Here is a 13,911-nt window from a genome sequence, read left to right as displayed (position 1 = left end):
AAATTCCTTTTCAGCTCAAATCAGCCAGAGTTTGGTTTCTGTGGTTTGACTGATTCATTTCCCAAGCCTGTGTATCTGTGGCCTAGACTCTGCTGAGCTCCTGACTCGTGTTTCCATCTGTACCAGGCGTCATCCCGTGGATGGCCCACAGGCACCTCCCAATGGAATAAAAGATGCAGTTCACCATATTGCTTGCAACGCCCCTCAGCTGGCTGTACTATATTCCCACGCTGGTGAGTGCCTTGGCCTACCTGCCCAGCTGAAAGCTTTGTTGATACCTTGACTCCTGTGTCTTCCTTAACTCCATGTGCAACCAAAGAAATCTTTCCCTCACCCCCCGCCATTCTATGGGACCAAAAGCCATTTTATCTCCAACTCAAAGAATTTTAAAATACATTATTATATTTACATATTTACTCTTACCACATTGCACATACTATAAAGATCTACTTTAGCCAAGTAGTTAAAGGACTTCGCAAAACCCTATTAAAGAACAGGCCAGCAATTAAGCTCACATTTCCCCAACTCCCATTCCAACTTTCTCCTTACTCCAGCTCCCATTCCAACTTTCTCCGTACTCCAGCTCCCATTCCAACTTTCTCCTTACTCCAGCTCCCATTCCAACTTTCTCCTTACTCCAGCTCCCATTCCAACTTTCTCCTTACTTTCATGGCTTCTCCTCTGTGGTTTAAAGATTTGACATCTTTCCTAGACACTAGGGTAGGTCACTCTACTATATGTTAAAATAATGAAATGTGACTATAAAATCTGCAAAATACAAAATACATTTTGCATTACCTTTCAGCTCTAGGACAAGTTAACACGAACATTCAGTATTAGATACCTCCAGCATTAACAGAGTTTGCCAGACACTATACATAAAAAAAAAAGAAGCCAAAGCAGAAATTCACACAAACCCTAGCAGATAAGGGAGTCTAGGGATGAAGGACTTTTTCCTCTTTGATCATGGGTGGACAATGCAAGTTCATGCATTACTGTGCATGTTATTTTTAGAAAACCAACTTTGAGTTCTCAAAGTGTCCATAAAAATTTAAGTATTAGTTCCCTAATGGTGCACTAGCCATGTTTTAAAGCTCATCTATAACACTTTAAGCAACTTGGTAGCTGAACTTATTCATATTGTAAAGGCAGACGTGCCAAATCCCACCGACATTCATTTCTTCTATCTACCCAAGGCAGTTAGATTCAGAAATCCAAAGGCAAATAAAAACAGGCTGCCTAACTTTCAGAGGCTCATAGTATTATGTATGTATCACGTATCTCCTACAGTACATAACACATATGATACAAGGGACAGCACAGTCCGCAGTACTTTAAGTGTCCACAAGAGGAAGAGATCACCCGGCGTGGAGGAGGTTAGGAAATGCCTTTTGGAAGAGGTGGCATTTGAGTAGGATCTAGAAGGCTGAACATGCTGTCTTCAGGTAAGGTTGGAGGAAGAGTTTTAACAAAGTGAAAAACACAAGTTAAGGCATACAGATCACAGAAAGGCTGATAAGATAAAAAGTGAAGTACAAAAGATAATTAATTTCTAGAGTTTCTCAGTAGGACCAAAGAACAATCTTACATAACTGTATGACCCAGAATAATATTTTACTAAAATACACTGAACTGACAGATGTTTTTTGTTTTGGGGGTTTTTTGTTTTTTTGGTTTTATTTTTGAGACAAAGTTTCACTCTTGTTGCCCAGGCTGGAGGGCAGTGGCGTGATCTCGGCTCACTGCAACCTCCGCCTCCCAGGTTCAAGCAATTCTCCTGCCTCAGCCTTCCCCAGTAGCTGGGATTACAGGCGCCCACCACCACGCCCAGCTAATTTTGTATTTTCAGTAGAGACGGGGTTTCTCCATGTTGGTCAGGCTGGTCTGGAACTCCCAACCTCAGGTGATCCGCCTGCCTCAGCCTCCCAAAGTGCTGGAATTACAGGCGTGAGCCACTGCGCCCGGCCCTGACAGGTGTTTTTTTAAAAAACTCCCAATATGAGCAAATATCTCAAAATGATCTTCAGACAAATACAAAGAATGTTAACAAGATTGCCAGAAAAATCTAATGAAAAATTTCTAACTGTTCTTTGAAGGACCAGCCTCATGAGGAAAGGAGCCAGCATGAGCGAGGGAGCCCCCCGCTTCACAGCAGCTGTTAGAGTCAAGCACAATACTAACATGTATATCAGCGTTTCACTCCACCAGGGCCCAGTCCCATCTCTCAGAATACCTAGACAATATGTCATTATTCAAAAAGTTAAGTCTTCTCTCCTCAAAAAAAAAAAAAAAAAAAAGAAATCTAGCCTCTGAACATAATGTTTTTAAAACAGAATGCAGCAGAAACCTTTTTAATTGAAGTTTCATGCTGTCCATTCAGCAGACTAGCATAGACCACACACTTGCCCATAAAGTATAATTTACTATCACCAAGCTCACTTATATAATATAACCCCACTGTCAGAGAAGGGCTTTAAAAATGATTTTTCTTATGTGAAACCCAACAAACACTGGCACTGGAGAAACCAGGCTAGAGTGTGCCCAGAAAAACAAGGACTTCTTAACACAAGTCAGAGAGCTGCTGGGTGTTTGTTTTGTTGGTTTTTTTCCGGCTCCCCCCCTTTTGGGGGAGGTATGTGACTTAAACATATGTTGTACGAAAAGCAGTTTTTCCTTGAGAAATAATGGTAAAGATCTCATTGTTTCTTTCCCAAGGTTCTGTGACAGAGGTTGCTCTTTGGCCCCTAATATCCCCCCTTCTCGTCTTCTTTCACATAATGGAATTTTTAAGTGGGCATATTTCCAAGGCTCCTTTGCATCTGGGTATGGCCACGGGACTAAGTTCCAGCAAATGGGGTGAAAGCCGAAGTATCGCGCTGGCAGTTTCCAAACTGCTGCCAGGAAAACAAATGTCTCCACCTTGTCCCACGAGTAGGAGATCCCAGTACCCTGGGGAAGGCAACGTGGGGTCCCTAAAGACTTCCTGGAGCCAGCAGCTGCATATCTGCAGACTCTCTCAGGAGAGAGAAAACGCTCTCTTGTTTAAGATGTAAGCTTTAATTCTAACTAGAACAGCTTCCCATTCTTTTCCAACACCAGAAATTGCCAGTGGCAGCTGCTCAGCGGAACTAATACTACATGGCCTCATCACTCCAGCCCCTGCTTGCCCTGAGGGAGGCGGGTTTTTCAGCCATGCCAGCCTTTCAGGGTGGCCAGAACCAGAGCATCCCAATAAACCAGAAAGCTAAGTGGCTGAAGCAATAAAAGTCACTCAAACATAACCCAAATCTAATGGTAAAACAAAGAAAATCCTAAGTGTGGAAAGGATGGTTCCTGCTGTCTTTCACTGGGAAAAGCCATTGGTTCTGGTGGGAACCTAGGGTGGCTCTGGCCCCGCACTGATGTAAACTGGGAAGTGCCTGCATGTGACTGGTTCAGAGCCTATCCTTCTGCTTCATAACTAGACCTGCAGGGACGTGCAAGGACCTCCATGAGATGCTTCAGGGAACCAAAGGTGGGAGGGTATTCCAGACTGATGTGGCCACACCAGAAAGAAAAGAGGTGCTAGAAGGAGCACACAGGTGACATCCCCACCTGGAAGGAACAAAGTCCTGGAAGGAGCATAGTCAATAAGAACCACTGCCATTTACATTGCAGGGAAGGCAAGGGGTAAGAATTATCCTACTCTTTGAAGATTGCTTAAAACATCCTCAAATACTGATACACATTACCTCCTTCCTGTGGGGTGGCTGGCAGGAACCTTACAAGGGAAAATACTTGTATTCCTGCTCTACTTAAAGTTGTTCAGTGTTGTGTGAAACTGCAGAGTTCTTGCAAAATCAGATGAGAAAAAATCAGGGAAAGTTGCATCTTGCTTCCCAGTTAGTCTAGGGAGAAAGGAGTCCATCAGATATAACACAGCAGTGGAAGAAAGAATGTGGCTAAATTCCTACAGGTTTGTCAGAGGCTTTTGAACCAGAGCAACTCCATCTTAAATAGGAGCTAGGTAAAACGAGGCTGAAACCTACTGGGCTGCATTCCCAGACAGTTAGGGCATTCTAAGTCTTGGATGAGATAAGAGGTCGGCACAAGATACAGGTCATAAAGGCCTTGCTGATGAAACAGGTTGCAGTAAAGAAGCTGGTCCAAACCCACCAAAACCAAGATGGCCACAAGAGCGACCTCTGGTTGTCCTCACTGCTACACTCCAACAGCACCATAACAGTTTACAAATGCCATGGCAACATCAGCATGTTACCCTATACGGTCAAAAACGGGGAGGCATAAATAATCCACCCCTTATTTAGCATATCATCAAGAAATAACCATGAAAATGGGCAACCAGCAGCCCTCAGGGCTGTTCTGACTATGGAGTAGCCATTCTTTCATTCGTTTACTTTCTTAATAAACCTGCTTTTGCTTTGCACTGTGGACTCGCCTTGAATTCTTTCTTGTGTGAGATCCAAGAACTCTCTCTTAGGGTCTAGATCAGGACCCCTCTCCTGTAACAGGTTCACTGGGTCCCAATCAGGAACAATCTACAAAGGTGGAGTTAATCATAAAGATGAGTACAAGAGATCATCTGATGCTCTTGTGATCAGAAGTTCAGTTTCCACTATTATAAAATTAAGGTAAGACCCTGTGATGGTTAATACTGAGTATCAACTTGATTGAAGGATGCAAAGTATTGATCCTGGGTTTGTCCGTGAGGGTGTTGCCAAAGGAGATTAACATTTGAGTCAGTGGGCTGGGAAAGGCAGACCCACCCTTAATCTGGGTGGGCACCATCTAATCAGCTGCCAGCGCAGCCAGGATATAAAGCAGGCAGAAAAGCATGAAAAGGCTTGACTGGCTTAGCCTCCCAGCCAACCTCTTTTTCCCATGCTTTCTCCCGTGCTGGATGCTTCCTGCCCTGGAACAGACTCCAAGTTCTTCAGCTTTGGGACTCGGACTGGCTTCCTTGCTCCTCAGCTTGCAGACCACCTATTGGACCTTGTGATTGGATGAGTTAATGCTTTGTAATAAACTCCTCTTTATATATATATACATAGGAGGGAGGGAGGGAGGGAGATAGACAGACAGACAGACAGATAGCTAGATAGATCGATCGATCCTGTTAGTTCTGTCCCTCTAGAGAATCTGACTGACATAGACCCCCCTAAATCCATTGTAAGGATTAAATGAAATGTGTTTGTAAAGAGTTTTGCCAAGCGCCCAGCAAAGTGTTTCAGGATTTCTTTTATTAGAGGTTGTGGGGAGGTGGGCAGAATGCCTCCAACAGAACTCCAGTGCCCTGACAGCTACAGGCTGCACTGCAGGCACTGCAGCAACTGAAGCAGGAGCCTCCCTTTCAATTCAGCTCAGGGAATTTAATTGTTCTTAATTATACAGACGCCACTCATATGCAAATCATACACGAAGAGTTTTCCTTTTAAATTGTAATTTTTCTTTCAAACCCTTGAGGCACTGAAGTGTTATTGCTGAAGATGTCTGCAAAAGAAAGAATGGCCCTGCGTGGTCCCTCAAGCCCAGGAGTCCCTCTCCATAGGCCCTCACTCCCTCTGCCCCATCAGCAGCTTGTTAACCCCCGCAGTGGCCAGGTCTGCCCTAGTCTTGCTCCCGGATTTTCAGCCCAGATCCTAACAACTTCCCCTGTCTTTCCAGCATTCTCCATCCCTAGACAAAGCACAGTATGAATCCTATGCAGATGTGCAGGAAGGCAGAGAAAAGCAAAGATCAGCTGGTAGCAACGTGGTTTTGTCCATTCAATCCTTCTATCAATGAACACCAATTCCAAAAGAAGCAGAGCGCTCCAACAAAAATTGTGTTTTGAAGATTGTAAACAGCAACATGAAAAAAGTGCTGCCGTTGCCAAGTAAACAAAAGGAAACAAAGCTGTTGTGTGCAACAAGATTACAACTAAAAAAAAAATACAAAGGAAAATGAGAAGGCAAATACCAAAATATTAACAGCAATGTTAGGATGAGTAGAATATCAGACACTTTCCTTCTGCCTGACTTTCCAAAATGGTTCAGAATCTGTGAGAATATTAAAGATGTTCAGAGTGATGTGCTTTTTGAAAAATCAAGAGCAATAGGAAGGTACACTCTTCCTAAATACAGCTTATAATCATTTCTTTTTTTGATTCAAACAGCATATTTCCACATTAATAAATTATTTAAAAGTTAACAAAGGTTTCAACTCCAAAACACTTGGTTTTGTTATGTTGCTTCACTTCCCCTAACTCGCTGGCCACCTCTCAATCTCCTCTACGACCCTTCTGAATGCAGAGACACCCCAGGCTCCAGACCCTGGTCCTCTTTTCTAAGCACTCTAAAATGACTCAATGCTTATCTGATCCAACGTGAAGGCTGTAAACACCACCCCAAATTTACATCTCTAGCCCAGCACCCTTCCCAACTGCCCATCCACATGTGCTCTGGGATGTCGAAATGACATCCCAAACTCAACAGGTGTGAAACTGAGCTCCTGATCTTACCCCCAAACCCAATTGCCCACAGCCATCTCCGCTCAGTTGTTCAAGCCAATACTTGGAGTTATCCCTAACTGTTCTCTTTCTCACACCCGCATCCTATCCGTCGGAAATCCCATGAGCTCCGCTTTCACCAGGCCCACTGCCCCACCTGATCCAAGCAGCCATCATGTCTCTCCATCTCTTGCTTCCTGGCTGTAAGGGCCTCACTGGTTTCCCTGACACTCAGGCTCAGCACTGCCAGCATGGCCTCTTTAAACCTAATTCAGATGGCATCACTGGTCTGCTCAAAATCCCCACAAGAACTCCCCATTTCCAAGGCCTCACGCTGTGCTCTCCCCGTGACCTCACCAACTCCACGTCCCTCTCCAGGTCTGTACCCATGGTGTTCTCACCACAAGGGTCTTCTGGCTACACTGGGAATACCCCAAGTATATGGTCCTCCTACCTTAAAGTCCTCTGCAGTGGCTGTTCTCTCTATCTGGAACATTCTTCACCCAGACAGCCTCATGGCAAACTCCCCCATCTCCATCAAATCTTCCAACTCCTGGCCAGGCGCCGGGGCTCATGCCTGTAATCCTAGCACATTGGGAGGCTGAGGCGGGCATATCACGAGGTCAGGAGATAGAGACCATCCTGGCTAACATGGTGAAATCCCATCTCTACTAAAAATACAAAAAATTAGCCGGGCATGGTAGCACGCGCCTGTAGTCCCAGCTACTCGGGAGGCTGAGGCAGGAGAATCGCTTGAACCCGGGAGGCAAAGGTTGCAGTGAGCCGAGATTGCGCCACTGTACTCCAGCCTGGGCGACAGAGCAAGACTCTGTCTCGAAAAAAAGTAAAAAATAAAAATAAATCCTCCACCTCCTTCAAATCCTTGTAATATCTCACCCTCTTAATAAGCTTCAACCTCCTGTTTATAGCTGCAGCCCCCACCACAATCCTCATCCTCTTTTCCCTTGACCAGTTGTTTCAACTTTTTCCATACGACATATCACCTTATAACATCCATAAAATTTAGTTTTGCAGTTTTCTCTTTCTCACATCCTATCAGACTGCAAGGTCCACTAGATTTTGGTCTATCTGGTTTGCTGTTTTGTATTTACAGAACACTCAGTAACATTTGTTGAGTGAAAGAAAACCTCCCCAAACTGGTGTCATTGATTTATAAAATCACAACTCAGGCCTCAGAATATTTCTTTTTAATTACTCAGTATAAAGCTGGCTTCATCCTAGCATGTCAGAAACTGCAGAATCATAAAAAACGTTTCCCAAACTTCAACCAAAACCTTCACCAAATCTAATTTACCAAAACAATAAAAGTATGTATAGAATATTTTTAAAAACCAATGTCAGGTTGGTCATATTTCTTTTTCAGCTTAAAAAATACATCGGGTCTATTCATGCCAATCACAAATACAACATTTAATGATTTACTAAATTACGAATGCTGTAAATGTTAAGAGGGCAAGACAACCAAGAAACTTAAAAATGCAAAAAACATAGGATCCTACTAAGGAAAATAAGGTACTGAACCAGGCAATGAAAAGTTCAGAAAGAGATTAAGCTAGAAATTGCGTGATCGGGTGGATCATGCTCAAACAGGACTGTAGGAGGAGGTCCAAGTTGGTAACCCTTGGCTTGGGGAGAATCTTTTAGAAAGTAGCACCCACAGCCTGGGCCTGGTTCAAACACTTTGACTAACCATCTGAATCAGCAACATGGGTTATTGCAGCATGCCTGAGATGGTTCTTTTAGTTCCACTGCTTGAATGAATAGATCTGTAATCCAAGAATGAAGAAATAAATCAAAACCTAGAGTAATTTATAAGCCAGTGACACAAAATATAGGCAAGCTGAGGTGAGGCTCAGCACCTGATTCGCAGCCTCCCCTCCGCCACTGCTGCTGCAGATGTGCGCCCCACTCCCACACCCAGTCCCTCTAGCTATAATGGGGTGAACGTGACCAATGTGGAAATAAAAGAATTGAGAAAGAGGCTGGGTGCGGTAGCTTACGCCTGTAATCCCAGCACTTTGGGAGGCCAAGGCGGGCGGATTTCCTGAGGTCGGGAGTTCGAGACCAGCCTGACCAACATGGAGAAGCCCCGTCTCTACAAAAATACAAAATTAGCTGCATGTGGTGGTGCATGCCTGTAATCCCAGCTACTTGGGAAGCTGAGGCAGGAAAATTGCTTGAACCCGGGAGGCAGAGGTTGTGGTGAGCCGAGATCGCAACACTGCACTCCAGTCTGGGCAACAAGAGCGAAATTCCGTCTCAAAAAAAAAAAAAAAAAAAAAGAATTGAGAGAGAGAGAATACCTAAATCTACCTGTGCCTGAAGTTAATACCCCTGCTTCTTCCAGGTTACCAGTGCCAGTGAGTTCCTTTAATGCGTCAGCTAACTGAGTGAAATCTGTCACTTGAAGCTGAAAAGATTCCAACTAGTAGGTACATGAACCCAGCAACTAAAACATAATTCATGAGGTTGTGTCCAAAAGTCAGGAAAGCAGGTAACCTTTGGAACGTTAAGAAACATTTTATGACTATTTATAAAAACAAATGCTTTCCGAGAAACAGTATAATTTTGCAAAAGGCTGAAGATGATCTGAAATTCCCACTTTAAAAAAAAAGAAAAAGTGTCCATCAAAAAGTACAAACTATATTTTCTTTATAAAAAAACCAACAGGTTATTTTAGGAGGGATGAAAGTGTTCTAAAATTAGAGTGTGTTGCTGGTTGCAAAACCTCACAAACACACTAAAAAATATTGAGTTGCACTCTTTAAGTGGGCAAATTGTATGCCATGTGAATTGTATCTCAATAAAGGTGTTTTTTTTTTTTTTTTTTTTAAAAAAAAGCACTAATAGCAAGTAAGCACACACGCCAGACTCCTAATTCAATCATTCTGTCAGGATTCCATGTAGGAAAGAGGAGGCCATTTCTGCAGATGCATCTTCTCACACACGAACCCATACAAGCTCTACACAAGCTCATTCCCTTTCTGTGCACACATACGCCTCCCGTACATAATGAAAATGCCATATGCAGATGCATTTGATTAGCACCATCCACATTTCCCATAATTATGCAGTGCTTTGTAAGCTGCAGTTAATTCCTGACTATTATCCAAGCGCAAAATCATTCTGCCTAATTTCAAGCAGCCTGGCAGCTGCAGAGGAAGAACAGCTTTGGCCTTCAGTGGAGATCCATTTGACATATAACCCCTGCTGCTACAAGGACTCCAATCATCTAGAGCTAATCAATTTCAATCAAGCAGGCTCTACTAGACTGGAGAACAATGGTGATTTCCTTCTTTATCTGTTAGCATGCACCTTAAAAGGGCCGGAAGATGAAGAGAAGGGCAGAAATCAGGACTGGGGTTTGGTGGGGAGGGTGGAGAGAGGTGGGGAAATTGAATAAGAGAAGAACAAGTGCTTACACCAGACATGTGATCCTTAAACCACCTGGCTTCCAGAGCTCAGCAAACTCTAACACTACAAAATTATCCTAAATTCACCAGTTCTCCAAATAATCCCTTGACCTCTCTTCTTAGGAGGCATTTCCGTATTTTAAATAACTTCTATTGTCTTTTTCCTTTAACTATAAACGGAGATGAGAAAATATACTAACAGCACTTTATACAATAAAATAGTGTATTATCCTGTAAAATGCCATGTTTTTATATAAGAAAATATTGTATAATAAAGTACTCACATGAATTTTTAACTCTCATTACAAACAACTCAATTTTTATTCTGGATTCAGTAACATTTTTTTTTGTTGTTGTTTTTTTTTTTTTTTTGAGACAGAGTCTCGCTCTGTCGCCCGGGCTGGAGTGCAGTGGCGCAATCTCGGCTCACTGCAAGCTCCGCCTCCCGGGTTCACACCATTCTCCTGCCTCAGCCTCCGAGTAGCTGGGACTACAGGCGCCCGCCACCGCGCCCGGCTAATTTTTTGTATTTTTTAGTAGAGACGGGGTTTCACCGTGGTCTCGATCTCCTGACCTCGTGATCCGCCCGCCTCGGCCTCCCAAAGTGCTGGGATTACAAGCGTGAGCCACCGTGCCCGGCTCAGTAACATTTTTGAAATATATTCCTTTCCTCCAGTAATAACAAAAGAGGGAAATCCTGTAGAGTTCACATTCTGACAGTATTTACAGGATTAATCCCTTTATATCCAAGAAAAGGTATATCCTCTGTAGTGGAATCTTTAAAAATGTGTAGCTCCTAAACACTTCCTCCCTTTTAAAAAGATTTCTCATGGGCACTGGCTCCTAGAGTCAAGAAATAATTTAGTCCACTAATAGCCAATGTGGCCATCACTCAGAGGTAATATGGATTCAAGGGTTCCAGCACTTCCCCTGAATCAGAATTGCTAGGGATAGAGCCTAGGAATCTGTGTTTGAGGAATAGCTCTCTCAGACAATTCCAGTGTACATGCATCCACTAGGGGAGCAGAAGGAACCTGAGTACATGCATTTGGGAACCACTGATCCATTTATCCATCTATCTGCTGCTCATTCCAGGATCCTTGCAGTGACACTTCTGTTTCCAATGCAGCTCATTCCCATTATAAAATTCTTCAGCCTCAGCCAGAGTCAGGCTGCAGGAAATGAGCTAGCTATTTTAAGCAGAAAGGGATTTAATATAGAGAATTAGGTGCTTATAAAATCACTGAAGAGTTCAAGGGAGCAGGCTCTATGCTGGGCCTCCAGGAAAGACTCCCAGAACCACATGGAACTGGCCCAGGAGGGGTGCTGGTGCCTCTGCCACATCAGGAAAGTGGGGGGCCTCAGAAAGCTGTCTTGGAACTACTGAGTCAGCCACATCCTGTCAGCTGCGATCCTAAGACCTAAGAGCTACCTCTGTCACTGCTGCTGGTCCAATGTCAGATATCCACTCAGTCAAACAGTGGGACGAATCACTCACTTTTTGCTATGCTCCAGAGGTCGAACTTGCATGAGTAAAATGTGCTTCTGAAAATACCCAATGAATACCTTTTAAAGGTGCTTGCCAGAACCAAGTACAGCAAGCCAGCCTACCCTGAACAGAAGACCCTCAACTTTAATCTACACCTATGCAGCATTCTCTTTTCAAGCAGTCTCTAACAACCCTCAAGTCTCTCTCACCTACAGTACTTCCTTTGGGCGTTCTTCTATTTCCTCTTCCTGTGGGGAAACTGCTCATTCATGTCCCAGTACTGTACCATACCTAATAATACCTTTTGAATTTATTCTTTGATTCGGCTCATAATGCAGCCTGTCTAGATCAGGGTCCTGATTTATCATCCAATAAACCGGCTCTTTTCCCCAAAATGCCACCATCCACCAAATTAATGACACTTAAACTATCAGTTTAAGTATACTAACGCCACCTCCCCTGGAATATCCTGATAATCACATTACCAAGATCTGCCAAAATTCACCCAGCAATTTTTACACAGTATTTCCCGGACCTTACACCCAACACAGCATTAGGTGTAGTGAATGGATAAAGGTATAAAACACAGACCCTGACTACAAGGAGTTTGTATTCTCCAGGAAGCAGCAGAGACCTAAGAAAAAAGGACAACAGAGACGGCAAGAATTTTAGAGGCTGCAAATGGAATATTTGACACAAATAAGAACTATAAACTACTTAGATTTGAAATAATGATGGTCCTTAAAGCATGTGTGAGGCCTCGTGAAATGAACATATGGTAACATCTTGTGTAACAGCCTGTTTTAACAGAGACCATCTTTGCAATCAGATCTTACTTAATACACTGTGTGACTTCAAAACATGGGCATATGCCAAATACAGAAAATCTCCCACAGGTTATGTGAAGGGGGTAGGGGAGAAAAAGGGAGGTGTTTGAAGCAAATGAAATCATTCCTATCACAAGGATTCAGACCAGAGTATACCACAGTGTGACATAAAATGTACACGTACCCTTAAATTTTAAAATTTATTTTCCCTTGTGCTCAAACTACTTTTCCTCCTAGATTCAATTTGGTGTTATATTTGTGCTTGCATTAAGATTTTCCCCCCAAGGATTCAGTTTTCTCTTCTCTTAAGTTTTTCAACTCTTTCAATCCACTCCCTTCCAAAGTAGCAGTATCTATTTCTAAAAAAAGAGTCCACTATAGGTTTAGTTACTTTACATACTCACTTTCAGTAAGTGGAAACACATACACTGACTAAAGTTCCTCTTCAAGTCATGCTGAAGATGAAAGAGGTACACCCACAAAAGCTTGCCAATTTTAGCGGAAATTTTACTTTCATTTCTTTTGTAAAAAGGATTCCATCCCATCTACATTTTAGAAGTATGCTGTGTACCATTTCCTTAAACAGAATATTCAAAGTAATCAATCATTTCTTTCGCCAGTGCAAGTACAACTGACTCTCTATGGAACAGAATATTTCCATTTTCTACAGATGAAAGTCAAGGTTCAAAGACACTAGGTTAAGTGTCATTTCTCATAAGCACCGAGATAAAATTAATCACAAAACCTCCCAGAAATCACCAGTGATCACGGAACAGGCAACTGATGGGCGGTCTCTGGAACCCTCTGGACAGTGGGGATAAAAGCAATGGAAGGTTCTTCCTCAGCTCACTGGATCCCACCTCTTTAATCCGGAGGCCACAACCCTCCGAGGCCAGACCCACGGAGAGTTACCCTACAGAAAGGGTGCCAAAATTCAAAGACTGGTGTGACCCACCATACACTGTACATGGTCAGATAAGAAACCACTGTGGATGTTTCCCTTGAGTTTCAAAGTCTACCCTATCTGTGGCCCACACTCTCCGAGGGAGGGATTGGCTCCCCCACCCCCAACCAAATCCCTCTCTCCCCCAGACTATTTCTATTAGGCTTGGAAGCTCTGAAACAGAGGCATACACTGTACCTGCTTTGCTTGTGGAACAGCAACTTTAATATGAACACATTACGAGACAGCCTAGGCAGGGAACCTATAAGAGACCAGGTTCTGTTATTTTAGGGAAAGTAGGAAGAACATTAAAAAGAATGCAAGTGAGAAAGCAATTTCCCCCTTACATTTAAAAGTATTTTCCTCCTTTACCTGCTTTTGAACTTACACTTTTTCTTACCTTATTGTGATTTGTTTTGTTGTTTTTAAAGCCCCTAAATTTCCAAAGAGGAATGGTTTATCTGCATTACTGCCACCAGACTTCACACTCTATATTAAAACTGCTATGCTTTTTTCAATATTGTAAAACATGTCACAGTTTTCCCTCTTCACTGGAAAAGGATACATCAAATAGAAAACTTATGTTTTACCACCCACGCAAATCTACCAATGCCAACTCCTGGGAGCTCAAATGCAATCTCGCGCTCTGTTCTGTTTTCGTAGGCTGGGTTTTCCCTATCAATAAGTCTCCATTTTTATGACTAAATAATCCACCTGAAGAGGCAAGCTGT

General features: G+C 43.0%; 1 protein-coding gene across 9 annotated transcripts in view; it reads right to left on the bottom strand.

The window, feature by feature from the left end:
• Positions 1-13,911, bottom strand: part of TMEM131L (transmembrane 131 like) — a 171,502-nt gene that overhangs the window by 95,923 nt on the left and 61,668 nt on the right. Inside the window, exon 1 of one of the 9 annotated variants that reach the window (XM_063638289.1) lies at positions 6,645-6,727. The exons of the other annotated variants lie outside the window; for them this stretch is intronic. Coding sequence (XP_063494359.1) covers positions 6,645-6,664 — 20 coding nt within the window. The 5' untranslated portion in view covers positions 6,665-6,727. Of the gene's footprint in view, positions 1-6,644; positions 6,728-13,911 lie in introns of those variants that run through there. 9 annotated transcript variants of the gene reach the window in all.

This window comes from Symphalangus syndactylus, chromosome 4 (genome assembly GCF_028878055.3).
Source record: "Symphalangus syndactylus isolate Jambi chromosome 4, NHGRI_mSymSyn1-v2.1_pri, whole genome shotgun sequence".
In the NCBI taxonomy this organism is placed as follows: Eukaryota; Metazoa; Chordata; class Mammalia; order Primates; family Hylobatidae; genus Symphalangus; species Symphalangus syndactylus.
The sequence above is the reverse complement of the archived record's forward strand: the minus strand, read 5'-3'. Positions and strand labels throughout refer to the sequence as shown.